Here is a 27,958-nt window from a genome sequence, read left to right on the forward strand (position 1 = left end):
ACCCTATTCATCTTCCATGTCTAGTTTCAAGAGGGCTAGATTTTACATACTGCTTAAAAACGTGTCTGATAGAATTGTTGTCACCATTGTTTTTTAACTCGTGCAAAATATTCTAAGCTATGCAGCTCCAGCTTTCTATTTGTAACAAAAAGAATGAATTACATGATTGCTTAAAAAGGGGTTCAGACTCTCAAACTGCCAAACCTTTGGCACAAAACCTTCTTGAGCAATGTAGCCATTGGCTGGAATTAAGCCAAACAATCCTTTACATCCTTTTGCTTCTCAAATTGATTAAAACTGTAACTGAATACTTTAACAGCAGTGCAAGTCAAATGGATGATCTGTTGGTCTTGCTACTTAGCAACAATAAAAAATAATTAACTTGAGAATGCCCAGATCATAACTTCCAGCCCCTTCAGTCTCAGTAGTACAAAATAAGTTGCTCTGGCTTCAAGGTGCCTGTTCGAGTGTCACTAGGTCTAGGGAATTTATGCCACTGGCTCTAGAAGGGCTCATTTGGTTGGAATTCTGCCCAATTCAGCTAAAGCAAGAGAGAGAGCCACAAGACTGAGTTCTGCTCGAGTTGTCACTGAAGGTCTTCACAGAAGTTCTCAACAATAATGATGACAAAGTCTAAAGCTTGGCCAACACATGAAGGTGGAAAAAGTTGTATAACCTTTAGTGTACTTTCATTCATTCTTATCTTTTATCACTTTTATCCTCAGACAAAGACACTGGTACATAGTTTCCAAACACATAAAAGGGTAAGACAGGTTGAGTTCATTTAGCCTTTCACTAATTAAAAAATACAATGAAAATATATCTAATACAGCTGATGGCAGGAATAAACGAGGACAGTTTTGAAACAGTAGACGTGAATGAATGATATCCTATAATGGTTTGGGCTGGAAGGGACCTTAAAGATCATCTAGCTCCTACAATACTGCCCTGAGCAGGGATGCCACCCACGAGATCAGATTTCTCAGAGCCCCATTCAGCCTGGCCTTCAACACTGCCAGGGATGGAGCATCCACAGCTCCTCTGGACAACCTGATCCAATGCCTCACCACCCTCACATTGAAGAATTTCTTCCCATTATCTAATCTAAAACTGCCATCTCTCAGTTTAAAGCCATTTCCCCATGTCCTGTCACTACATGCCCCTGTGAAAAGTCCCTCTCCAGCTCTTTTGCAGTCCCCTTTAGGCAATGGAAGGCTGCTTGTAAAGGCTCCCTGGAGCATTTGTTTTTCAGTCTGAACACCTGGCCTGTCTTCATAGCAGAGGCACTCCAGCCCTTGATCATCTTTGTGGTGTCCTCTGGAGTGGTTCCAGATCCACATCCTTCTTATATGGGGGCCCCAGAGCTGGATGCAGCACTGCAGGTGGGGTCTCACAAGAACAGAGTGGAGTGGGGGAATCACCTCCCTCAAGCAGCTTTTAAAGCAGCCCAGCATATGGCTGCCTGTGACAAAATGCTGTGTTCTGTAGAGCATGATGATTGGAAAACTGATGGATATTATGGAACCCTGCTTAGACAGGTATGTCTGGGTAATTACTGGAATAGTAGAATACAAACTAGCAGATATACAGCTCCACTCAACCCTCTCCTCCAACCCCCCTTTAAAAGTACAAGGAGCAAAAAAAATACCCCAAAAGCTACAGAAGCTGGGAAACAGGTAACAGTCACCTCTGGCTACACGCTAAGAAATAAGAGCATGACACAGCTGTTTCCTGATGTGCTTTACCACATATTTTAGGAGGGCTGGCAGGTCATTGGATATAAAAGGTATGGGCTTAGACACTGAAAATTACAAACGCTTGGAACAGAGAGAGGAGGAAAGGAAATACCTTTCTTCTGTCTCTTACCTAACTAAAAAGCAATAGCAAGCTCCTCCAAGCTGTACAATACAATGCTTGCACAGGTAACCCTTAGCTGCTGCCACACAAAATTAAATTTTAAAACACAGACACTGTTAAAATCTACACTGTATTTCTAAGTAACCATCCCAAAATATGCTACTTCCATTACTTTCTTTCCATTGGGCTGCTCAAAAAGTCTCCCATTTTGGCTGTTTCAACTGTGACAGTCCCAGGGAGCTCTATCCTCAACTCTCCCCTTTTCTGCAACCTCTTCCCTATTGCTCAGCAGCCTCCTAAAATCATGCTGCTTTAATTATCATCTCTGTGTGGATGAGTCACAGATCTCTCAGCCCTTCTGTTCACATTCGCAGTTCAGAATCTCCTTCTGGATATTTGCCACCAGCCCTAACACAGGATGCTGAAGAGCTGCAATCACGTTTCTTCCCAAACGCTCTCTGTTCCCCCTTTCTTTCCCTATCTCTGTCAACAGCTCCAGCACCTTATGTCCCACAAGCTCACAACCTGGGTGCCATTTTCAACTCCTCTTCGCTTCCCACACAAATCCTGTCGATTTTATTCCCACTGCCGTTCAGAATTATTTGCTTTCTTTCTTACTTATGCTACAGTTATTCAATTGCTGCAGTTTCTTGCCACTGGGTCTATAACACCCTCATTCTATTATAATTAATTCTCTTCCCCTCCACACTAAAGCCAGAACTCATCTGAGCCTGCAGGACCCACTCTTTCCTTGCCTATTTCCTTGTGTATAAGAACTGACAGAAGTGGGAGAAAGCAGAATGGTGAACAGACACCACAGTAAGAGGAGAAGGAAAAAATCTCTATTGGGAAAATACAGTGTGAGCTACTAAATAAATGCTATAAAAAAGGACATTTCTTATGCAACCTACACACATGCTTCTAGAAGTCTAGAGCCTTTCCCTGAAAATGCAATAAACCTGCAGTACTCTAAGTTCATAACCCTTGTGTACAAACTAATAGCAATTACCCAGCTTACTGGGTACAAAGAATTGCTTTAATTTTATTTAAACAATCTGTGTGGAGTGGCACCTATCACCATAGTAACAGAATACTTCATGTAGAAATTTAATACAACTTACATAAATCACCCACAGACCAAGAAACTACTGGGAAAAATTGCTTGCTGGATTAAGAGAGATGCAATAGATACATTAAGCTCTTTTATTCTTTCTGAAGTAATTTTCCATTTCCAATTATTTCTCCATTTTGTAAAAGACATCATGTTGCTTTCCTTAGGGATCTGGTCATATATTAATTCTTACTTTGCACCTCTTCCTTTTTTCTAAAACGAGCCAGCACACCATTCAGTCAGAAACCAGAGTCAGTACTTCAGCACCAACTAAAATCACTGATACTGCAATAGGTACATTAAGCTCTTTTATTCTATCTTTCTGAAGTAATTTTCCATTTCCAATTATTTCTCCATTTTGTAAAAGACATCATGTTGCTTTCCTTAGGGATCTGGTCATATATTAATTCTTACTTTGCATGTAGTAAGTTACACCTCTTCCTTTTTTCTAAAACGAGCCAGCACACCATTCAGTCAGAAACCACAGTCAGTACTTCAGCACCAACTAAAATCACTGATACTTGCTCATATATCCTTCAGAATCCAAGTGTTTACATGGTCTAAGTCAAATTTCAGCTGCTCAGATGATTTCCCTACTTGGTGACATTTTCAGAGACAAAAAAAATCCATGGAAATTATCAACAGATGAGAGATAGGAACTGAGGAAAAAAACATACATCCAAAGCAAAAAAAACAAGGTCAAAACACTTCCCACACCTCAAAATAAGGCCTACCTTATGCATCCAAAACTATTTTATTATTGGCATGCAAAATAGAGCTTGTAGCACAATGTATTGTGCAGTTCTTAAGTTTTCAATGTCAATTCCAAGACAATTTAGAGGTAAATAACTTAATTTTTCAGTTCTGCTTTTCCTCTAGTAGTGTCACGGTAAATAATCCTGGTTTTAAAAATACAACTGAAGCAGAATACTTCATGTTTTATATTTGTCTAGGTGGTTATTTTGCCAATAGAAAAAAATTAAATTATTTGAACTGAAAAAAAAGTACTAATATTTAGGTAGACAGCATTCCAAGCTCAGCTACAACTTCAGCATTTCATATTGGATCATCTCAAATGTATGTATAAGAAATGGATTTAAGCAAACAAACACATATATAGTCCTGAAATAAAGATAGACACTGCACTAATTTATGCTTGAGGCTCTTGCTAGCTCCTTAGCAACACTTGGTTTCTGTAACTCAGCACACTGAACTGGAATTTGCTTCACTGCACCTGGTTACAGAGACTGCCCTGCCTCTGGCAAGGGAGATCAGTTTCCAAAGTAATGGAAAAGCAGAGTCTCAGGTTTCACATCTACTGATATGACCAACACAATACATCATCATTAACCATGAAAGTTACAATGTATAAAGAATTACACAGTAAGAGTGGCACACCCTGTGTGCCTCATTCAGATGGCACACAGGGTGAGACTGTGATGCTCCTCAGTGTGCACAGACACAATGCCCACATCAGTCTCACAAAGAAAGCTTTTGTTTAAAGGAAACATGAGATACAAAACCACATTTTCTCTCCTGTCTGCACTTTATCTCGGTTTTCACCAACTTTCTGCTACTTTCTGCATGTGGTTCCATGAGTGGGTTCCATAGTCCCCGACTTCTTTACTGTCATCTTGACTCACTCAAGCTCAATTTCTTAGAAAAATTTAACAGCTGCATTGGTTTATCAACATATGCCCTGCCAAAAAGAATACTCTTTTTTCACAAATTATTCTGCTTTGTGCTTCACTTTCCCCCCACATTCAGATACTGTCAATCATTCATGGGGAAGAAAAGCAAGCAAACAAATAAAAACCCTAAAAATAACAAAACAAGCCAATACCAATTCACTTTTTCTTTCTGGTCACTAAGTTTTTTTACATACTAAGCAACCTGGAGTATTTTGGTGGTTTCTGGATTTGTTTTGGTTTGTTGCTTTGGTTTTTGGGGCTTTTTGGTTTTTTTTTTGGGTTTTTGTTTGCTTGGTTTTGGGGGTTTTTTTGTTTGTTTTGGTTTGGGGTTTTTTTGGTTGTTTTTTTTTCCCTCTTCTATCCCTTAGGAAAATAAATTACTTTCTCTGAGAATGGAAAACAAATTCACCTTTACAGAGTGGCAGCTTCATAAGCTACTTTGAAAATGTCACATCACAGACGTATACAGCAGTACACAACTTTAGGAAGAAAACGCCATTCCTCTTTAAAACACCTATCTCAATGACAACTAATGAGTCATCAAATTAGTTCTAGCAGAGGTTCATCCCAATAGATTGTTATTGACTTTTTAATCTTTCAGTTATTCCATGCCTAATTCCATTTCAAAAAGCACTTCAAAACTTACATTGAAAGAGAATATATATACAAGTAAGCCATTTCAAGGGGAAAAAACCTGTATAATCAAATAGCAGAAACAAACACCAGAATCAGAAAAAGGCATCAATGCTAAGTACTTCAGGCACTTTTTATATTACATTAAATTACATCTGAAATTTTCCATAAAAGTGTGCTTTAAAAGAAATAAGCTACTTTACTATAAAAAAAACATTGCTAAAGAGCATACATTTGAACTACTTTGATACAGCTTCATGTAAACAAACAAGTTTCATGCCTCCCACAGTCCTTTCGTTTCTATTTTTGACTATATATACATTATACACATTTCACATTAACTTTTAAATGTGAAGAGAATAACTGCACAGATCAGAGCAGTATGTATCCTAAATCACCGCTACTGAGAGCTGCTTTGAAACCTACAGAACAGAAAGTCTCACAAAAGCACAGCTCTTGAAGGATACAAGGTAAGTGAATTCCTGTCAGCATTACTTACAATGAGTAATAATACTCTCATATGAAGACCCTTTTGATTTCCTATATATAGGCAGATACTGCCTGAATTGTTTTCAAGGGGAGCTATTTAGTTATAACTTTTCCCCACATCTATCTAGCTACTACACTTACCCCTTACTTGAACACTTATCAAAAATGGGGCACTTTGTATAAACAGCGTGCTATGCATATAAATAAAAAACTTCAGGAATGCAGCCTCCTCATCATGCAGTATTTTTATCTAAAAAAGGTGGGAAGAAAATTATGATTACCACAGCAGGCTAATAAAGTTTTTTCTGCAAACATTTGGTAATAAAGGGGTGGAAAGAAGAATGCTAAAAATGTAAATAAAAAACTTTAAAATTTAATATGCAACTGTCTCCAGCAAACATGTTGCTTTGAAAATCCCGACAATTTGGAGGCCCAAAGCCACTTTAATGATGATCCAACCACAGTTTCACACCACTAAAACCATTTTATTAGCCAAAGATACCTGAGGTAATTAGCAATTTGGTATGATCTGAAATTTTAAAATTTTAAGCTATATTTAGTGACTCCTTAAAGTCCTTAATAATTAGGACTTTAAAACAAGAGTGAGGAATTGTGATAGAAAAGATGAGAGATAATTTGTAAGACTGGTACTCAGGATATTAATTATTCTTCTTCATTCATGAATTGGATACTGTCCTTAACAAATGAATAGAACCACTTTATATCATTGCATTTGAATTCTGAGTCAGAGCAGGGAAACTAGGAAGGTAAATTTCCATTTTATCCTTTTAACTGGAAAACAAGCCTCTACTGACATTTCTCAGCGAAACTTAACATTTCAAACATTTCTCTTTTGAGTTTACAGCCGTGTGATTACAAAACCCACAATGACATAAAAAATAGTGCATTTCCTAAGAAATAATTTGTGATCCTTTTCAACATCTTTTATCTGAAAAACAGCCATGGCTAAAAGCCCAACAGAAATATCCCCTGGGATGGGAAGTGCATCCATTGGGCAAGGGATATATGGATGTTTTCTTTTTTTTATCTCAAGTGCCTTTAAATGGGAGAAAAGCTCCAAACCTCTCCACTAAAGCACTGCACAGAGCACTTCTGTGTGCTCTATAGCACAGCTTTTAGCTCAAAATCACAGGTGCCCATACAGTCCAGACAGTGCATTTGCGTAGGATTATCTTGGTCTCTCTTTGCTATCTTCCATCCTGGCTGCCACCTCCCAAAGTGCATCACTCATGTTCTCACCCTGTGTCATCCAAAATCTGAGGTTACCTCCAGAAGTTGCTGCGAGGCAGCTGCTGTCAGAAGTGTGCTCTGTGGCAACAATGCAAGAGAGCTCCACGTCAGCCAAGTGACTGCTCTCCACCTCCACCCCGGTCACACAGCATTGCTTCCAGCACAGCTCTTCAAAGAGGTCTTCAGGCAGAGAATTAAATGCAGTGAAGCTTTTCTAAAGGAGTATTTACAGGCCTACAGCTATGCTTCTACTGCAGCATACTCCTGAGTAAATCCCACAAGACACTAAAGCTGCAAGATAAACATCAGTGGTTTTAAAACTAAATAAACACTGCAAATCATTGTGAAAGCTGATTAAGGAAAGTAAAAAACATGTGATAGGGCTACTAATGATCACTATTAAAGAATAGTAAAATAAATAGTGTGTTCAAAGTTTTCTTTAACCGTTCGGTAACTTACTAAGTCAACATAAAATTAGACTTTTCAGATATTCCCAAGATTTCCAGGGCTTCAATTTTAAAGAAGAAAGCTTCTTTAGTGAAACCTTAATGAATTTCTGAGGAGTAAGAGCACTGAGAATGATAATAAAAGCTATATACAGATATCCTAAGAAAGCAAGAAATCTTCTGTTCCCTAAAGTTATCAGTGTAGCTACTGCTACCTTTCTAAACCAAAATGAGCACCCTCAAAAGGACCAGTTCTTGGCACCCTCTGAAACTGAATAACCCAACTATCTAAGTCAACAGCAAGACTTTCACGAACACCATCAAGAACAGGCTCTCATGTTCTTCCTGATATGTATTTGTGACTGGAATAATTCTGTCAACACAAATCTAAATTCATGAATGGACCAAATGCAAACAAAGCAGAACCCAAAGCAATCTCACACACATAACCTGTTCACTAAGAAAGAACAGGCCTTTTTTACACATAGCAGAGGGAACAGAAAGTACAGATAATGCTCAGCCTTCAATTCCTACTGAGACAGATGTGTAGGAGACAGAATGCAAGGATATGGTAGCAAAAATAATAGCAGTCTCATGGTCTTCTTTGTTTTTTAAATTCTTTTTTTTTCCCTCCAGTTTTTCTGCAAGGAAAGAGTTTATTATAAAAATGAACAAGAATTCTTCTGAATTAGAGAAGCCATCAGCAAGGACGACACTATTACGAGTCAAAACCTGCAGGAAGAGGCAGTGAAACAATATCCTAAAATCCTAAGGGGGAGGAAAAAATACCTCAGCCAAAATAAAGCAGCTGCATAGAAGCAGATGATTTGTGCAGGCTACAGTGATAATTTGCAGTGGTCTGTGGGACCTGCTCTCGCTGGCAAATATCCACTGCACACTGGCCTGTCAGGCCTTGGGCAACGTGCAACATACATAGAAAACCTGATAGTTAAAACAAAGCATGTGTCTTCCCAATTTGATGCCAAAATCTGTCTCTAACTCCAGCTTTTCTAATTATTTATAAGCTAAAACATAGACATTCAATAGGTTTTCTTAGACTTTATCCTTCTAAGAGTGATGCAATACTGTCATTTTGCTTCATTAACCATTTAGCTCTGATAATGAGGGGACACCCAATATAATTTAATTATATGAAGAAACACAATATTACAATTAGCTTCAAAATGTGCAAAATAATTCAAGCACGCCACCTGAGGTTTAGAGCCTTTTATTCTTCATCTTGACTACAGAATTGTTTTTTTTGTTTTGGTTAATAAATCTAAACATTGACTATAACTTAAACAATACAAAAAATTCCTAATTGAACTCAGCTACTGAAGTTCTATTTTTAAATTTTACGAAAGTCTTAAAGTTCAAAGTTATTAAAAATGTACAGACTGTATACCTTTCATACATCTTTAAGCATTATAAGAAGCTGTTCACTACTGTTAAAAATAAAAACTGCAACACTGTCTTCTGTAGATTTTTTACAAAAAAACCCTAAGCTAGTAAGGTACTATAAAACACTTTGCATACAAAAGAAAACAAGATTTTGAGACGAAAAAACACCTGATGAGGTGATATTGAAAGATTTAATTTACAGCCATAAGAAAGCATAATGAACAATCTCAGTGTGTTGAGTGAGCATATTAAAAAAACAGCAGCTAAGACATTTTGAAATGCTACAATGGAATGCATTTAAGTAGAGCTCAAACCACATATGTTTGAGACTACTAATGGAATTTTTCATTATCATTCTTCTGAATATAGCCCAATTCTGTTTCAGTTCATGCTTAAATTTAGGCACATAAATGCTCCTTTTGACTTCAACTATGGATTCATGAACAGCTTTCTGATTGCAAAATTATTTCGTTTTTGGAAAAGATAAAAATGCTGTTCTCCAAAGGTATTAAATAGTAACATTTACTCTCATTCACACTGAAAAATATACCTAGAGAAGTGTCAACCTACACCACAGTGAATTAGCAGTATCATGGATAGGGATGAATTTTTCAGATGAATTGATACTGACCTAATTCCTGGGAAATACTGCTGTGGTTGCTACTTTACCCACTTTATAGGGGACACATGAAAATTTATCAGGAGGCTCTCTCCCTCATCATAAAACTATCTAAAGACAGTGATGCACAGCTACTATGGAAAATGACCAGTTTGGACAGCTGAGTCAGAAGTTCAGTTCTTAGTTTGGAGTGATGCTTGTGAAAACCAGAAAGTCTCCTCAGTGCTCCTACCTAGCCCACTCTCTCCCTTTTTCTCTACTCTAACTTCTCCAGTGCAAACAATCCCTCAATTGTTTGGCAGAAAAGAGACTTTACAGTTCAGCAGAACATCAGACAGACAAAGAGACAGACCTAACCCACACACAGAAGGGCAAGGAAGGTTCTCAGGTTTGCACCCCCCAGTAAAGTTCATTAAGCAAGTTACTTCTCAGTAACTACTACTGGATTTCTTGAAGGTAGGATGTACAAAAAAATAATCAAAATATTCTAACCACCCCATGGCAACATGTTTTAACAGGTGTCTAGATGATACAAACTTTAGGAAAGAAAGGATTACTAAAGTTCAATACATACAGATCATTTGAACCACACAGGTAATTAAAATTTAAAGACAAAATATAAGAAATTAAAGATGCAAATTATCAAGTAGTTACCTCATTTTACAGTCATTATATTATACAAGAAAACACAAGCTAATCCTACTGCTGAGATATGCAGAGCCATATACACAGAACAACATAAAACTAGTACAATAAAACCAAAAAATAGAATTTTTAAAAAGCATTTACTAAATACTAGTATTCCCTTATTTTGGTTGGACAATGATATAGCCACTGTTAAACAAAATTGTGGGGAAGAAGGTAATAGCTATTTACAGTTCAGGAAAAAATAAACTGCTAAGCAGACTGTCTCATACCTGTTGTACTATTGTTGTTAGTTCCAGACAGAGTTGTATGACATTATTTCTTGTTACTGAGTAATCTGTGACAGCAGCAAAAGGCGATCTAAAAATAAAAGAAAAAAAAGAAAAAAGTTGAATAGCACTAGCAGCTATCCACTCGCAGTTTTAAGTTCCTCTTTCAGAAACTCCATTTATAAAAGCATTTCTAGCAGTTTACTTCTGGACTACCTTTACTCCCCCAGAGGAAGCCCAGCTGGCCTTCTGCATTGGTTTGGGAATACCCTTATAAAGACAGCCAGAGGCATTACTTCCTCTTGTGATATGAAGGCTGTCCAGATGTGAATGAGATCAGAGAAGCTTTTGGCTGATTCACTGGGATTCTTGGGATTTCATCTAATATCTGGTGGAAGAAGAAGAGAGACTCAGAATAGCCAGAATCTTTGTCTAGAGGGGGAAACAGCATTTAAAGCCAGAGATGCATCAATAACTGCTGAGAAGTGGCTGCAAAGCCTAAACTGGAAGCACAACCCAACATTCCCACACACTATGCTACAGTCAGAAATGCTCAGTGAAATGAACAGTGTAATCCAACATCCACAGACCTTATCTACATGTGTCCTAGCCTTCAAAAACTTCACTTTAGGATGTTTAAAATGCTTGCCTACCTGGAAGCATGCTTGCTTTCTAGAGGCACTGCTAAAATGCATTTGTTTGTGAAGCTGGCAGTCATCTGATATGTGTTCTACAAGCCTCTCAATCTGTAAGCTCATATATGCGACCCATATTCTTTATTCAAGAAGTAGCCAAACACTAGTAAGGACTGTTATGTTCTCTAAGAGGAGTCAAGAGCTTGACTTTATTAGTGTTGCAAATGAGGGTTTTATGGGCATTATTAGCATCACAAAGATAGCATTTGTTTCTAATATACCCGCTTCAAACATTTAAAACAAAAAAACAGGTGGTAGGGATGTTGTCTTTGTATTAGGATGGGTGACTAATCCCTTCCCCAACTGGCTTCTTTCATCACTTCACACACAGTTGCATATACCTTGAAGAGTTTTACAGCACTGCTTGGTATTATGCCTTCCTTATTTAAGCCTGAAGGCATTTCCAGTACAAAGAACTTTGCTATAAACAAGTCCAAGTTATAGCTGTAAATACTCTGTTTCCACTGGTACTAACAGGTTTCTAAGTTACAGTAATGCTAAACAAGAACTACTGAAATTTTAGTACAGCAGATTTGGAATTGTGCATTAATAACACCATGTGAACTCCCTTATCTCTGACTGTTTCATCTCATGCTCTCTCTTCTCTTGGGCTCCAGCTGGGCAGTCCAGCACTGATGGTTCAGAAGACAGAATTAACTCTGAGGTGCTTAATTAAGTCTACCAGCTTTAATTTGATGTAACACATCACACGATGACATACAATTTCTGCCTTTACTTTCTTGAGAGAAAACCAGTACACACTTTCAAAACAAAAGTACACACACTGGAAGCTAAGGTGAGTTCCAACAGGTGCCTTATGAAAGCTGTCAGCTATAGACATGCACTCACAATTCAGAGTCCAAGTTTTCTGCAGCATATCACAACCATACAGTAGGAACACACTAGAGCAGGCCAACCCACGGGCACACTCAGAGATTATTTTTGAAGCTTAGGAGATATGAGAGCATATTAAAGGATGGAAGGTAACTGAACTGCTTGGTTATGAACCATAACTGAGTTCAAGAAGTATTTGGACAATGCTTTCAGGCACATGGTGTCATTCTTGGGGTGTCCTGTGAAGGGACAGGAGTTGGATTCAATGATCATGATGGGTACGTTCTAACTCAGGGTATTCTGTGATAATTGTGTTTGAAGAAGTACATTAATCAAGATGTGTACAAAACATTGATTTTTCCTTCCATAATTGTAACTATCAAGGTTCTGAAATCTACCTGAAACCTTGATTTTAAAAGGTCATGTTCATTTAGGAACTTACTTTTATTGAAGATGAATGGAATCAAACCAGCAAATGGTATTATTTTATTTTAAGTATGGGTGTTAATACAATTTGATGCTGAAATTACACAACAGGAATCTATTTGACATTTCACAGCCTCCAGCATTTCTCTAAACAAAATCACACAGTAGGCTTTGGCTTCTAATACCTCATCATCTTCCCTCACACTTTTGTAATCTAGTTTGGTTTCACGGTTCATGAGAAAAATAATGGTATTTTTTACCATCATTACTCTTAGTGAAGATCATTAGAAATGCCCCAGATAAACTTTGTTGACTTTAAAGAACAGGGAAAGGGACTGAGACATTACTCATTTTAGTTACATTTAAGTTATCACAGTGAAGACTTACTGGCAACAGCAAGTCAAGCAGGCATCCAGGGTGTCAGCAGGAGGAAGAAGACTACTACAAATCAACAACTAAGATGTACAATTTTGAGAAGTGCTTCACAACTTAAAAAGATAAGGAGGCAGTTTCATGTTTTAAATAAATTCTGCTCCTGCAGGAAACCAAAGGAATCCTCCAATTGCCTCCTCTGCAGGTCTCTGTAGCTTTTAAACCAGCTCCCTTGCATCAATTTCTGCAGATGCCTCTCAGGTATTGCTGCAAACTGGACCAGTAAAACTGCAATTCTGTTTCCTCCCTTCCCCAGTTCAGACCACATCCCTGGGGGCAATCTGCATGCACAATTACACAGCCACTTCTACATAAACAGCTGGATAAATGGTAAGGGCTTCTGTAAATATTTGCCTCCAAAGGAAATGCATTTTGGTATTCCATCCCAAGCCTCAACTTCAGTAGGCAAAGTCCAGCAAGATTCAGTGCAACAACATGCCAGCAGTTTCAATCAAAACAGCAACAGAAACTTCACTGTAGGATCACCAACTGGATTCCACATGAGACACAGTGTAAAATACCAATCTGAAAAAAAATCTCTTCATTGGAAATACACCCATTGCTTACAATTTTAATACAGCACAATATTATTGACTGTGAATAGATGAATCAACTTGTATAAATGCAAACAAAGCCTACATATACTACAACTTCAGGTGGCTGCTAAAACCCTTTCTTCCTGAAGACATGCACCAAGCATAAGAAATTCCCTGTTTAATAAGACAACTTCTCTTTACATTAAAAAAAAAGCTCCTTAGCTTGGCAGAGCCATTTCTATTACCTTGCAATTTCTATGCTTTTCTTTCAAAGCCACATTTTTCACAGTGCTTAGGACTTTCAGGTCTGAGGTACTCCATACAACTCCAGTGAAGAAAATTGCCTGAGAAAAACTTGCAATTTTCAACACATGTACTGTCCAATTTGGTGCTTTTAAAGATAAACAAGAACTAAAGAACTGCCGTGGTCTGGGGCCACAGGTTGTCCCACTTCCCGCTGTAACATCAATATCGGCGTCTCACTGTCTCACCTCTCACAGTCATTTCCAACATACTTCCAATACACATTTCCCTCTTTGTGGAACATTTTTTTACTGTTTCTCTTGTCATTTGTTTGTTCTTCCTTCAAAATTGTGATTTTCTTTGCATCACCCACATGAAAACACCTTTGCAGCACCACAGCACACCTACCACATGCCCATTCCAATCATTTCCTCTTCCAAACCTCTGCTGGTTTATCATTTTCATTAATTGTTTAACCCTTCTACACCTGATATCTTAAGGAAAATAAATTCGCACAATCACATGAATGCTTTTGCAAACACATGCAGGGTATTTTTGCCTAGTCTCACATTTCCTCCATCCTTCTCCTTTCCAACACTTGAAGGCATTATTCATTTTCAAACACTTTAACAAATGAGTGGGTAATAGGTTTCAAGGATAATTAAGTTCACAGACATTTTGTGATCATGAATACAGCTCAAGAAGTGGGAACCATGGTATTTTTCCACTGTGAAAACCCACATTGTGAACCTTTACCTTATAAGACATCAGGGCAAGATGAAGAGCTTCGAAACACCTCATCCACAGGGAAAAAACACTGGTGCTCACTTTTTTTTTTTTAACACTGAAGTCAATCAACTTCGGTGCCCTGATCTATATAGGATGTAAGGTTTTCCTAAGACAAGGCATGAAAAAGCTACTGGTTCTTTTCACACTTTTTTAAATCAGTGTTTGACATAAATAATCTAACACCTCTGAAATATGAATTTGTTTATATACATGTAATGTAGGCTGTAACACACATGCATGTGTGTACACTTTTATGAATTGAGACCTAATTAGCATTTTTAGCAGTATCAACATCTTTCAGAACAAAAAAAAGTCATTATCAAACATTCATTAATGAAACCATCCTGAAGGACTGGTAGAAAAACCAGCCACATTAACATAGCACTGCTAATTCCATCACAGAATTAAGAAATAATACAATTCAACAGCTATTAATAGTCATAACTACTGATTGCACATGAAGAAAAATCCTTCAAAAACACTTAAAAATTGTGAAGGAGATGCATACCCTCAGTATTTCTACATTATCAACTTTTTTGTACGCTATAGCCTCCTCATCTGTCTTCTTCATATATCATTAAGGGAAAATAATACATAGAAATAACAGTTTCACTTTAAAAAATTGCAATATTGACAAATACAGACTGCTGTTAGTAAAAGCATAGCCCAAACCAAAATTAATATTTTACCACTAGTTGCAGTACTGAGATATTTTATAACAGTAGACACTGTGAGCAGTTTAAAACCAGTATCATACTTATTTTAGCATCCTAACAAGGGAAAACATCCTCAGAGCCTTTTGGTTAATCATAATAGTCCAAAATCTTTCAAAGAGAGGCAACCAAAGCAGTAATATAACGCCATTTCAAAGGCAACATATTAAGGTCAAATAAAAATCTGAATGCACAATATTGTTGTATATACACTGCCTAAGCCATCCAAGATTCATAGTTTTAGGCTTTCATGAAACAAACATTTCATTTGTATTTCTAATGGAACTGCTTTATGTAGTATCAGGGAAGAATGCAGTAAAATTCACAGTGGACAAAGAAACTCTTTAAACGAGTGCTCTATTAAACATCTACAGCTGTTCCAAGAGCACAATACAGTTAAGTACCACAGGATTTGAGGCAGCACTTACTGACAGGTTTGGTATACCACTCAAACCATCAAAAGGGGAAATGCATAAAAGAAACAAGATTCAAAGGTTTGAGGCTGAAACCCAGTAGACAGATAGTGCAATACTGGTGTGGTGAGTAAAAAATTGCTCAAGTGTTTTATTTCCTTTTGCCTGGGTTTTATTTGTTTACTCCCACCACCTTGTGTATAAAGCAGATTTACCCTGTCAGGACAAGTAATAACCAAGCACAACTAACAGGACTGCATGAAGTCTCTAATAAAGGAGACTCTAAACCAGTAACACTTTCTTTTAAGTAAGAAGTTATGGGCTTACAAACAATGCACCTCTTTACTGAAAGTACAAAACAGTCACACCATAAACACCACCAGGGCTCATTCACCAAAAACAATGAGGCAAAGAAACCCAGCTGAATACATTCTACCTACAGTGGAAGGAAATGCATGCATTGAGTATGTTACCATGGTGAAAAGGAGGACATCCATTTTGGAGCGGGGAACATTCTCCTACTCCAATGCTTTACACAATGCAGACTTAAAGGATGTGCTAAACCTGAACACCCAGAATTGCTCACTCATAAACCAAGAGCATTTACATCACTGCAGGCTGAACTTCTCTGATGCATCGAAGCATCACCATAAAAAGCCCATAGTGTAAGGCTTGGAGATCCCGTTCTGCTGTCAGCCACTGAAGCATTCAAATGTCTTTAACTTCAGGAACAGATTTTACTCATATTTAACAGAATTTCTACATGGATACAATTGATTCACAGAACTGCAGCAATTCATGCCCATACCAAAATAATTTTCCCACCTGAGGTTTAGAAGTTATAGGATTACACTCCACTATTCTGTGAATCACCCTAAAAGCAAACCTAGACTTGCCAAAAAGGCCTTTTACTGTGAAAGTTAACTTTTTTATTTCTAACAGCAATTTTACCATATATTTTATATAACCAACAATTTCTATCTACAGTTAGGGTTTTTTGTTCACCTTTTTTTATTTTGTTCATGTACCATGTGTCCAGACAGCAGTGGTAAGTTGATCAGACTGATGCCCATTTGTCAGCCTGCTAGCTTTTCTCTGGCCACAGCACTGAAAGTCTTGAATACAAAAATCTATCTCCACAAAATCTCTTTGTTCCTCCTACTTAGACTGCAGTGTAATGTGCAGCAGCAGTTCAAGTTTTTTATTTTCAAAAAGGGGATAGTGCTAGTATGAAAAACAAGAGCTGCAGAAGAGTTGCTGTGAAAGACATATTGAATCTCTGCCCACACAGATGGCTGAGTCAAATAGTACACTAAAAAAATCCAGTGGTGCTTGACAAATCCTAATTCACGACTATTGAAACCTGTGACACAACATCAGACGTAAAATGTTGTAGTAGTTATCTCATGGGAAGTTGACTGTATTTTCTTAAATTCTTAAAAGAAAAAAAAACTACCCCATGATCTTAGTGTCTCTTTAATGAGGACTCACATAGTCCTAAAAACAGCCAATCCTTCCTCACTCCTGTTCTCTATGTCTGCTTTTATAGTTTATACAGATATTAGTCCTATTGTTAAGATGCAAAATGTTCTATTGATGCTGCATAAGATATAAGGTATAAGGAGTCCTTGCTCCAGATAACATGGCCCAAACACTAGACTAGACAGGAAGAAGCCCAGAAACACAACTAAGAATTCTGTACTTGCTTAGTGCAATCTGCAGGAAATACAGATTTCCAGGGATTATGGTTGGCAGACAACTGAATGTGGTGAAGGTGAAGGTGAAGAGAACATATCAAACCAGGAATAACATGGAAGATGACATCACCAGAAGTTTGGGCAGGCAAAGCAAGGAGAGAAATGGAAAGAGACAGAGCTCATGAAGCTGCCATCAAACGTAACCTCAGTTCACTCAGTTTGCTAAGGATCCTTCCTCTTCCACAAAGAACAATACAGTTCTTCCCAGTCAAGACTACAGTAATGAGCTGTACCTGTTAAATCCAGCTGTCCCATAAAAGAAAAACACATGATATACAGTGGGACTTGAAGAGGAACAGTGAGGTGCTTGAAGGATTTATAAAAGTCTTTTGCTCCCAAGGCTGTCTTCACTTTGCAGCAGCTTCTGACTCATTAGGAGACAAACTCAACACTCAGAGTTGTGCCAGCTTCTGAAGAAGACACAACCTTCTGTCTGCCTGTCAGGTGGTCTGCTAAGATGTGGGAGAAAATCTATTGGATGAGTCTGAGCAATCAGGAATTCAGGATTCGTCGTGATTTCAGTACTGCAACCAATAGGCATCAGCAGATTAGTAGGAAATAAATGAGCTGGGAGTACTGTACAAGACCTGGCTGTGTCCTAACCAGAGAGAAAGCTACTTAAAAGCATTGGAAAATCTTCTAAACTTGGGGCCCAGAAGACTTTTCTGGGATCCCTATGATATCATTGCTTTCCAGTTCATGCTTGCCTCTAGACAACACCTGGGAAGTTTTCACTGGTGTCATTGAAGTTTCAAGTAACATGGTAAAATCCTAACAAAATTTTGTTAAAGATCGAAAAAAGTAACTTCAGCTCTCAAAATCCTTGAGGCGTTCATGTTGCTTTTAGATCATGAAAGCCATGGTTGGATAATGCATACATAATTCAGAAATTGCAAAGACAGGGAATACCAACACATTCACAAACAAAGCAACATTTTTAAAAGTGTTTCTCAGGTGGATTGTAAATGTGTGCTCTAAGAATGAAATCTTAACCATGATTAACAGAAATAAATATGCCTGATTTCAATTCCAATTAAAAGTGCAGATAATACCAGACACAGTAGTGCACAGAAAAAAATAACTTTCATGAGGTTAGCATTTTTTTTGCATAAATAGCTTTATGCCAAAAATTTGCAACATGTTGATAGTGCAAATTCACAACAGTGAGTTTTAATAAGTAATACTAATTGAATTACACATTTTTAAATATTCCTCACTAGGATGGAGTGAATCAGCCCTATAGAAGGCAGAAGAACTTCCAGGAATCTGACACATCAGAGAAGAAGGAAGATAAAGGTGACATATATTACTATTCCACAGAATACAACTTTCATGAATTACATCAGTAAAGACTGAACAGAACTCCAGTGATGTATCTGGAAGTCTAGAAGACCTGATTGACTGTAATTCCTAAGAAGTATCACAGAGGTATTTCAATGCCAAGGTGCTCTGATCAGGTAAGCAGTTTCTTGCTACAGCCTGAAGTGTGGGTTTCCATCTGTCTAAATTACGTTAAGCATCAAGTAGAAACGCATCACCCTTTCACAAGACTTGTGGTTTTTCAAGGTACTGATCTTGTCAGGAAATTCATTCAGAAGAATTTTAAGATAGGAAGAAAGGTTAAAACAAAAGGTTTTAAAGCTATGAAGTCTCCTGAAAGAAGACACATTCTGTGGGCTGAGAAAATAACAGGAAGTTAAAATTAGACTCAAACGTATCTATGTGGCAATAGTTTCCTTACAGCATGTTACAGAAGAGTTATTTCATGCTTCTCAAAATCCTCAGACAACTTCTTTTGAAAATAAAATTCTCTGTTTTCCAGCTCATAAGTGAAACTAAACCAAAATACTTTTAAAGCCTGGCAATAAAAGCTACTCTAATTTTCAGTACAACTCAATTTCTGACATACATCTGGAAGTAGGACTCCTCCAGGCAAAGACCTGGAACAAAGAGTGTCCTTGGATTGGCCCTGCACAGTAGCACTGCAAGACTACAGTGAAAGTAACTCAGCAAATCACAACTCTCGCACTCCTTTAGATAATTGTGCCAGGCCTAACAAAGTCCTTTAAGATTTTAAGTGTCCCACAGGAACATCATAAACAGAGCACTCACTACAGCACCAAGTGAAGCACAACCTGTATGGATTTGTCACCATTGCCTATGTATAAAACCCCCCACCACTGCATGTCTGTGCAAGCTGGAGCTGCTGCTAGCTGCCTTTCCCAGATAGGACCTCAAAAACCACTGCAGAGGGGCAGCCTAGCAGGGCAATGGGGTGAACAACCCTAACAACCACTTCATTCATCCTAATGGTTTGCTCTTCCTTCTCACAACCCAAAACGGAACTGGTACTAGGAAACAACGAAAAAACTAAGATTTGGGGTCTAGATTTTATAGTAACAGGTGTGTAGAATAAAATTAAATCCATGTTCCTTACTTTTACTAATCGATTTTTAAATCTTTCTATCTCCCCCTAGTGGCCCCAATACTTTCTTAGAAGGTATCCAAGAAGCAGAATTATATTGATCTTTAGATGTTCCCACTTCTTGAGAAAAATGTCGTTACTGGCCTACCTTCATCCTTATCTGGGGTCTTCACAAATATGCAAGAACAAACTTTACCAAAGTACCCAGATGCTCATAAATCAGAAAATTCTTAAAATGTTTTAGAAAACATTTCCTAGAACCTTGTGTTTAGATCTTCAAAAGGACTTTCCTGGAAATCGGAAGCTTTCTTTGGACACTCAAGACAGCACTGCTGAAACCGTGATACCACCATAATTTCCCTCATTTTTGACTTCTTGGAATTCCTTGGTCTGATCAGCTGTCACATATTTCAGCTAAATGCAAAAGTACATGCAGTGCACAGTACTACAGCAACACACCAGTTCTCAGATAGAGATGTTTTCTAGCATTAATAACTACCTTCTTCCTGAACTTCCATTATTAAATTTATATTAAGTTGCAAAAAACCCATTGTTCTTCAATGTGTTACATGTATATAAATATATACATATGAAATTTACTTTTGAATAACAGACTATTAAAAAAGGAACTAAAAAACCCATCAAACAAACAACCAAAACCCAAAACTAACTTTGACTTACCAACCAACAGTCTTTAATCATGACCACAGTTTCAATGAGAAACCAAACAAGATTATTTCTCAATAGAAATTAGTGGCAAAAATTGACTCATCTATGCAAAAGAACATGTTTTTCTACTGTTCTTTATGTTTTAAAGCCCAGTATGATATGTTGCTTTCTGCCAATAACGACTTTGCAGGGAGAAAAAATGAAGCCGCTAAAAATATACTCCCAAATTTCCAAGTCTCAATACTAAACTCTTTCCATGGGATTGCACTAATTCTCTACACACTGATGTTAAATATCTAAAGAAAAACTTAGGAGCCAACTTTAGGTACTCTGGATTTCAAACTTGGGGAAAGGCTAGAGAGGGAACAGACAAAAGGAAGCAAAGGTAGATGCAATCTCCTGAACAAAACAAAGACCTTGCAATCCGGTTTAAGAAGTGGAAAAGATTCAGGCCTTACCTAAACGATTCATATAGAAATCATTTATGGGAGAGAAGTTGGTTTTCCTTACAAAAATGAAACACAAAACACACAGCCGTAAAACTAAATAATTCTGTTGGATTTAAAAAGTTACACAAAGATCATACTCTGAACAAAACTTCACCTGCTGGAAACAAAATAAGATACACCTTCAAACTAAGACAAGCATTTTATTTTCTCTGATGAAAATCCACTGCAATGCATTATATAAAGACTTATACATAGACTAATCTCAACCACTTTAGGAATGCCAATGATCATCTTAAATACCTCCATATTATTCTTGTTATAATTAGAAAAAGTCACTACAAATGTAGCAAAAGCACTTCAGTCCTCAACCCACATACATCCTAGGTAACAGAGGTAAAAGTGTAGAGCACTACCTCTAGATAATCAGAAGTATTTCACTGCTATTTAAAAAAACCTAAACCACAATATGCATGTTTGTACACACACTCTGGAATTATATGTTGACATCCATAAAATTAAAAGTATTATCAGTTTTGTGAACGTGATAGTATCAAAGCAATGAATCTGATTTATGCAGGTTAAATTGCTGCTTTATATTAGTAAAAAATAAATATATAACCTAATTATGTCCTCCTGTTGCTTATATAGGTTGTGTATATATGTGTAGGGTTCACAGTGCATTTGAAAGTACTATATTGAAAAGCTAATCTGAATTCATGTTGACCTAAAAAAAATAGAATTGGTAAAAACATCCCCTCGGAACATATGAATGAATTTTGCTTCCAGTCAGTTCCTATGTTACATTTTGTAAAGAAGTTGCATATATAACCTAATGATGTCCTCCTGTTGCTTATATATGTTGTGTATATATGTGTAGGGTCACAGTGCATTTGAAAGTACTATATTGAAAAGCTAATCTGAATTCATGTTGACCTAAAAAAAATAGAATTGGTAAAAACATCCCCTCGGAACATATGAATGAATTTTGCTTCCAGTCAGTTCCTATGTTACATTTTGTAAAGAAGTTGGAGCTTGTTCATGTGCATGATCTGTGAGACATTTGGGAGATTTTACCTGTCCAACCAAGCCAGAAGACTTTTTGCTGCTCCGATCAGATCCACTACTGATGTCAGAAAATCATTTGGTAATTTGCGACTGGTCCTTCCATCATAGTGACCACTCCTCCTCCTCCCAGTAATGAAGTTCTGCAGATTTTTGGCAGATGCATTCAGTTTGTGAGAAAGGGTTTTTAGATTTTCCGTTTCCAAACCATAGTTCTGCATTGAAAAAAAAAAAAAAGTTAGCTTTACAGATGAACAGAAGAACCAAGAACAGCAAGACTGATCTTCTACTTCAAAACTTAACCATTCCTAGTAATTAAGGCAGAAATACACCCACTCAGTAGTTTTTAAATGTATAGAATGTTCTGTTTCTGAAGTGCATAAAAAGAGAACAAAAGAAGAGCAAAATTATGAGTGATCCTTTAGCTTGTTCTAAGTGTACTGAGAAAAAAACATCAGTACAAAGAGAAAACCTAGTCTGGAAAGCGGTTTTTCAAAGCAGTGCATCACTGTCAATAGATCACCAGAATCACAGAATGGTGTGGGTTGGAAGGGACCCTCAAGATCATCTCGTTTCTAACACTCCTGTGACATGCACAGACACCTTTCACTAGAGGAGGCTGCTCAGAGCCCCATCCAACCTGGCCTTGATCAGAGGGTTCTCTCTGTAAACCTGATAAGGGATTGGTACCCATGTCCACGCTCACAATAACTCCTCAGACACTCCTGGCACCAGGCCTTGCAACGAGCAGAAGTGTGCAGCATGGACATGGTGTGGCACTAAATTGGTTTTGTTGGCTTCAGAGATCTCCATAAGTTAATTAGCATACTTCTTTTTTAGCAGTAAAGGACCACCACAATCACATAGCAGAGAACACAGTGCTGCCCTGCTCAAACTCTATTTCACTCATTTCAAGTCAAGTTTTAAACTTTGTTTCCATTTAAGAGTCATTCACTTAAATTATATTCCTCAACTGTGCAGAAGAGATATAAATAATTATGCAGAAATATTACTAAAAAGCATTAACAAACAATATTAGCAAACAGTAGCTGGAAATTCTTCAAAAGTACAAGTGTTACCAAAACAGCACTCAAGAATGCCCTGATTTAATGTTCAATTACAATATAATAAAGTACCATCAACAATTTGTCATTTCTATAGAAGATTTGTTTTCCTCACATACACAAAGAGTGATAGTTATTACAAAAAAGACTTATTTGTCTTTTGCAAAGGAATAAGCAGTTGCACAGACCTGAGTTTAGTACTCCTCTAGCAGTACTTTCTAGGAGAATTCTAGGAGAACTATGGAATTTTGAAGGTTCTCACTTTAGCCACATCACAGGGTGATAGCATGGAGTGCTGACAAATTGCTCAGCTGACAATGGAATAGGCTACTCATTACAGAACATAGACCATTTCCTACCACAAACAATGAAGTGGAATGCACAAAGCCCTTCAGATGCACACAGAAAAATCTACTTCCTAATGGCACTCCATGACCTCCCCAGCTCTCCTCCCATGCTGATCTCTGCACAAGGAGAGATGGAAGAAGAGATATGCTCGTCAATGCTAATTTAAAACTGCTGAAGCTTATTCACTTTAGTCTTTTTTTCTATCAGAATTGGGGGGCAGGGTGTGTGAGGTGGTGGTTATTTACAGCAGTTGTCTTGCTTCCAGTCCAAACCATCTACTAAATGAATTTAATCCTCTTTTACTACACAGGGACTGCAGGAACACTACACTGAAGCCATTCCCAGTGAGCCTCCAGCCCTTCTACAACATCCACTCCCACTCCAAGGGGGGCTCATGATGGAAAGGAGAGACTACAGCACACAGCTCATCTGCCATCTCCCAGCCAGCTCTGTGTTTGTAAACTGAGCACACTTTGTGCTCAACCAACAACCATCCTTCCACGGAAGAGAAGGCACTTTGGAACTCAGCTGAAGGGGGCACTGACCATACACTAAGATTGCACTTCATAAGCCATTACTGGAACTTTTGTGAACATCCCTATCTTGGGTAAGGAAGGCTTTGCAGGCATGTTTCTCAACTAGACAGATGCTATCCCCTGCCACTACAATCAATCCCACTTAGACAAATTGCAAGTCTAGGCAGTGACTTTCCACCATGTAAATATTAAAGAGCAATTACACAACAGATAGCATTAGGTTATAAATAAAAAAAAATTACACGATGAAAACAATTAATTTGGATTGAAAAGAAAAATGTACTTTATTATGCAGCTAAATGGCTCATAACTAATAACTTATTAAATCAGTCCAAAATAAGAAGATAAACATCATATAAAAATGTATCTGTTTTTTTCCTGCAGCTTTCTGTGGTTGGTCTGGGTGAGGAAGCACAGTTAAGGAACGGGGGGAGTAAGTTTGAAAAAGATAACAGATTTCTTCTTACTTCATTCTGCTTCTTGAGCATCTAGCTCATTTTGGCAAAATTAATGGGGAAAGAAATATGAAAAATATTTGGGGGGAGTAAGTTTGAAAAAGATAACGGGTCTGTTCTTACTTCATTCTGCCTCTTGGCATCTAGCTCATTTTGGCAAAATTAATGGGGAAAGAAATATGAAAAATATTTTGTATCAATGATACATCACCAAAAATGTCTTCAAGGCCACAAGCAAGCCCCAACAACATGGCACTCACACCCCCACACGTGGGGGTACAACCACAGGCTGCAGGCCAGCCACGGGCCTTCTCACAGGGCTGCCTTCTTTCTGACACACTGAAACACTGAATTTCTTAATTCAGCAGGCTGCTCCCAAGGAGCTGAGTCTGATAATCCAAATATAAAACTACGGTGGGTGAGGAGGGGGTGTGTGGGAGAAGGTGCCATACAAGCCCAGGCACCTCCTTGTCACCCCAGCCATGCCCCACACAGGGCCCACAGCCAGGGGAGACCATGCTGAGGCTGAGGTGGGATCCCAAAGGTCCCCAACAACCCCAGATTATTTCAACTCCCCCTCTTTTGCCATCTCCTCTTTGTCACCTTGTCTGTACCTTGTCTGCTCAGACGGGCAGGAGCTGGTTCCCAGCCTGGGCAGGCATCCATGCCCACCCCAGCGGGAGCCCTGGCAGGCAGCGTACAGACCTCCAGTGCCACCAGAAAGTAAAGCAGCAGAAGAGAAGAAAACCTGCAACACTGAACACCGCAGACCAAGCAAAACAACACTCAGGTTTTTGTAGAACAGGAAAATAGGCTGCATTTATGTATACACTTCTTTAGAAAATCAGCTACAAAACCTTAGTGGCTTTCTCTCAATATCTAAGTGATGCCCACCTACAGTCACATTATTTTTCAGAGGCTTTTTTTCACCATTAGATATGAGGGAAGGAAGAGGCAGTGTTAACAGATTCAAAGCCTGTTTTCACACATATTAATCAGATGTGTGTGTGTCTCTGTGTGTGTTAACATAAAACACTGTGCCTAGGCCACATGTGAATTCAGTCTTACATGAGGATGACACTGACTTTAGTAAAGCCTCCACCTGTAATACAATACAGATAAAGCCAGAGATGGAAAATACAGAGATATGGATGGAAAATACAGAGATGTATTTCAGGCAAAATATATTTTGGGGCAGCTGTGTTTATTGAAGCCTTTAAGTAGAAGGATCCTAAAGCGCAGCCAAGCTAACAAAATCCTCACTTTGTTTATCACTAATATTTCTGGCCCACATTAAAAGCAACCAGAGCTGTGTGTTCTAATACTAGGAAAAAGCTTGTTTAAATAAAAACTGCCAAGTTGAATCATATTTTATATTCAATAATATACCATTAACAACACAGTTTTGTTAGAAGTGCACTGCATTTATTTTCAAGCATTGTAAGAAGATAATTGCAGGCAAAGGAGACAGTTCTTTGTTTTCTCCTAGTCTGCATTTAGCCAGCACTAACACGAGTTGTGCTTTCACTAGCCAAAATATATCCACAGTCACTGAAAGAGCCACAAAGAAACCTCTGCATGCCTGCAGAGATTCCGAGAAGTGACACAAGTCTAGGCATCCACTCCCTCAATGAGAGGCCACCGAGTGTCTTCAGAGCTACCCCTCCCCAAGAGAAACAGCTCCAATGGAGTCTCTTCTGCCAGTCATAAAACAAGAACTTGATGAAGCTGAACAACACACAGTAATAGCTTGTCAGCAGTTGCTTGAACTAAAGGTGGTGGGAGCTATTAATAAACATCTTACCTGCTAATTACTTTTCTGTGCCTTAACATGACAGTGTGAGTGAGGAATTGTAGCTCTTTTCTTCACAAGCTGACAAGCAGCAGCTCTAACAACCACTGAGGAGTTTTGCTGGGTATTTTTGTGAGAAGAGCCAGCCTGGTCCCTCTGCCAGCCCATCTTTGCGCCAGCATCCCAAGAGCAGGAAGAGCTCACAAACCAAATATCAAAGTAAAGCAAAATTTTCTTTAACTAGCTTGATCAATGTTCAGTAGTTGTGTTCCCTGCTTCCCTCAATCAAAAAAAAAAAGAAAAAGTTAAAATTTAGGCCTCATCTCTTGCCTGTGTTAAATTCACTTGATTCTTGCTGGCAGGGAAGTGCATCTGACTTTTAGCACAGTTGAAAAGCAAAGAGTTCCTAACTCAAACAGTGCTAACTAATCTCTGCTGGCTTAGACAGACTGTCTAGAAGATGCCAGGACTTTAGTTTAGGGTATTTTTATAGTGCCCATTGCAAGTGCAAGGCCATCTCTGCTACCTAAATAAACCAAGCTCAGATCTAAACACAGTACAATGTGCACCACAGACATAACCACAGTCCCATTAACAAATCCAGGAATCCCTTAGAACAGCTGTCTCAATCACAACTTATACACAACCATGAATACCTCTACATCTCCAAGCACAAATGCTCTATCACATTCAGTGACCCTGTTTTGACTCTTACAAACACTCCAAGACAGGGAAATGAGCATATGGCCTCTCTGCCTACCTTTCTGTGTCTTTTCTTCAGCCCAGAAAGCTGAAAACCTTGTGAAACAAAAGGCATGAAAAAATACTGCTGGAAACTATGTGGAGCAAAAGACACGCAGAGACCAGCATTCACTTCTACTGAAGAGACCCAAGATGGGAACTGAAGGTGCTACTGTAATACTGGTGCTTGTGGGCAAGAGGAAAATAAAAACAGCATCTTCACCAGACAGGGGAGCAGACAGCAGTGCTTACACTGATTAATTTATTCTGCTCTTCAGCAGAAGGCAACCATGACTGCATAAACTGAAGAAGGTGAAGGTTTATTTTAATTTGGTACATATTTTTTGTAACACACACAAACAATACAATTTAAAGAAGAAAGAAAATGGCAACCTTTTGAAAAGACAAATTTTGTAATCTAGATAGCTGTACTGAGCAATAAATTATGTGTAAAGAAATGCAACTTCTCAATTACATCTGATATATCTCAGTAATAAGGATAAGTATCACAAGAATGAAACAGTAATTTTTCTCTCCAATGCAATAAAAAGTCATTTTTCACTTATTCACAGGAGTTTTAGGTAAGAATAGCATATGGCTGCTATTCTTACCTAAAGAAATGCACTTAAAATCACCTGGTGAGTTTAATTCTCTTACGGTGCTTTCATCTTCCACACTTAATTCTTGAATGTCCTTTCTGTATGTATTATTTATTTGCTTTTAAACAAACAACCTGGAAACAGTAAATTTCATAGAATCCTCATTTTTTGAAAAGCCCGAGGAAGATTTTAAATGAATAATCGAAACAGCATCACACAGATACCACAGCACATGGCAGTCATTTCAAAACCACACCTGAAAACTAGTGTGGACAAAAATTCACCAAGAAAAGTTCCACCCTTTGCCTCTGAAGCTGATTTTAAAAATGAACAAAATGGATCTGAAACTCATTCTCCAAAACATTTGGCTGAACACATCCCACAAAGCATGAGGCAGATAGCTTACCAGCCTAAAGCTGCTAGCAACTGATATCACAGCTTGTCATATGGAAGGTGCCTTATGTAACTTTATACCTCATCAGATCTGCCTACAACATATATTTCTAACAGCCCTTCCTCCAGCATCTCGAAATGTTAACACTAAGGTTATCTCTCCTTCAAATAGCAC

The 27,958-nt window shown here is 38.1% G+C and overlaps 1 protein-coding gene across 6 annotated transcripts in view; it reads right to left on the reverse strand.

Annotated features, from left to right (window-relative positions):
- Positions 1–27,958, reverse strand: part of CNKSR2 (connector enhancer of kinase suppressor of Ras 2) — a 206,460-nt gene that overhangs the window by 135,912 nt on the left and 42,590 nt on the right. For all 6 annotated transcript variants that reach the window (XM_039714276.1, XM_039714277.1, XM_039714275.1 and 3 more), the window contains exons 3-4: positions 21,868–22,070; positions 10,416–10,503 (exon numbers count right to left, since the gene is read on the reverse strand). In XM_039714276.1, coding sequence (XP_039570210.1) covers positions 10,416–10,503; positions 21,868–22,070 — 291 coding nt within the window. The remainder of the gene's footprint in view (positions 1–10,415; positions 10,504–21,867; positions 22,071–27,958) is intronic.

Source organism: Passer montanus, unplaced genomic scaffold (genome assembly GCF_014805655.1).
Source record: "Passer montanus isolate IOZ18808 unplaced genomic scaffold, ASM1480565v1 scaffold3, whole genome shotgun sequence".
NCBI lineage: Eukaryota > Metazoa > Chordata > Aves > Passeriformes > Passeridae > Passer > Passer montanus.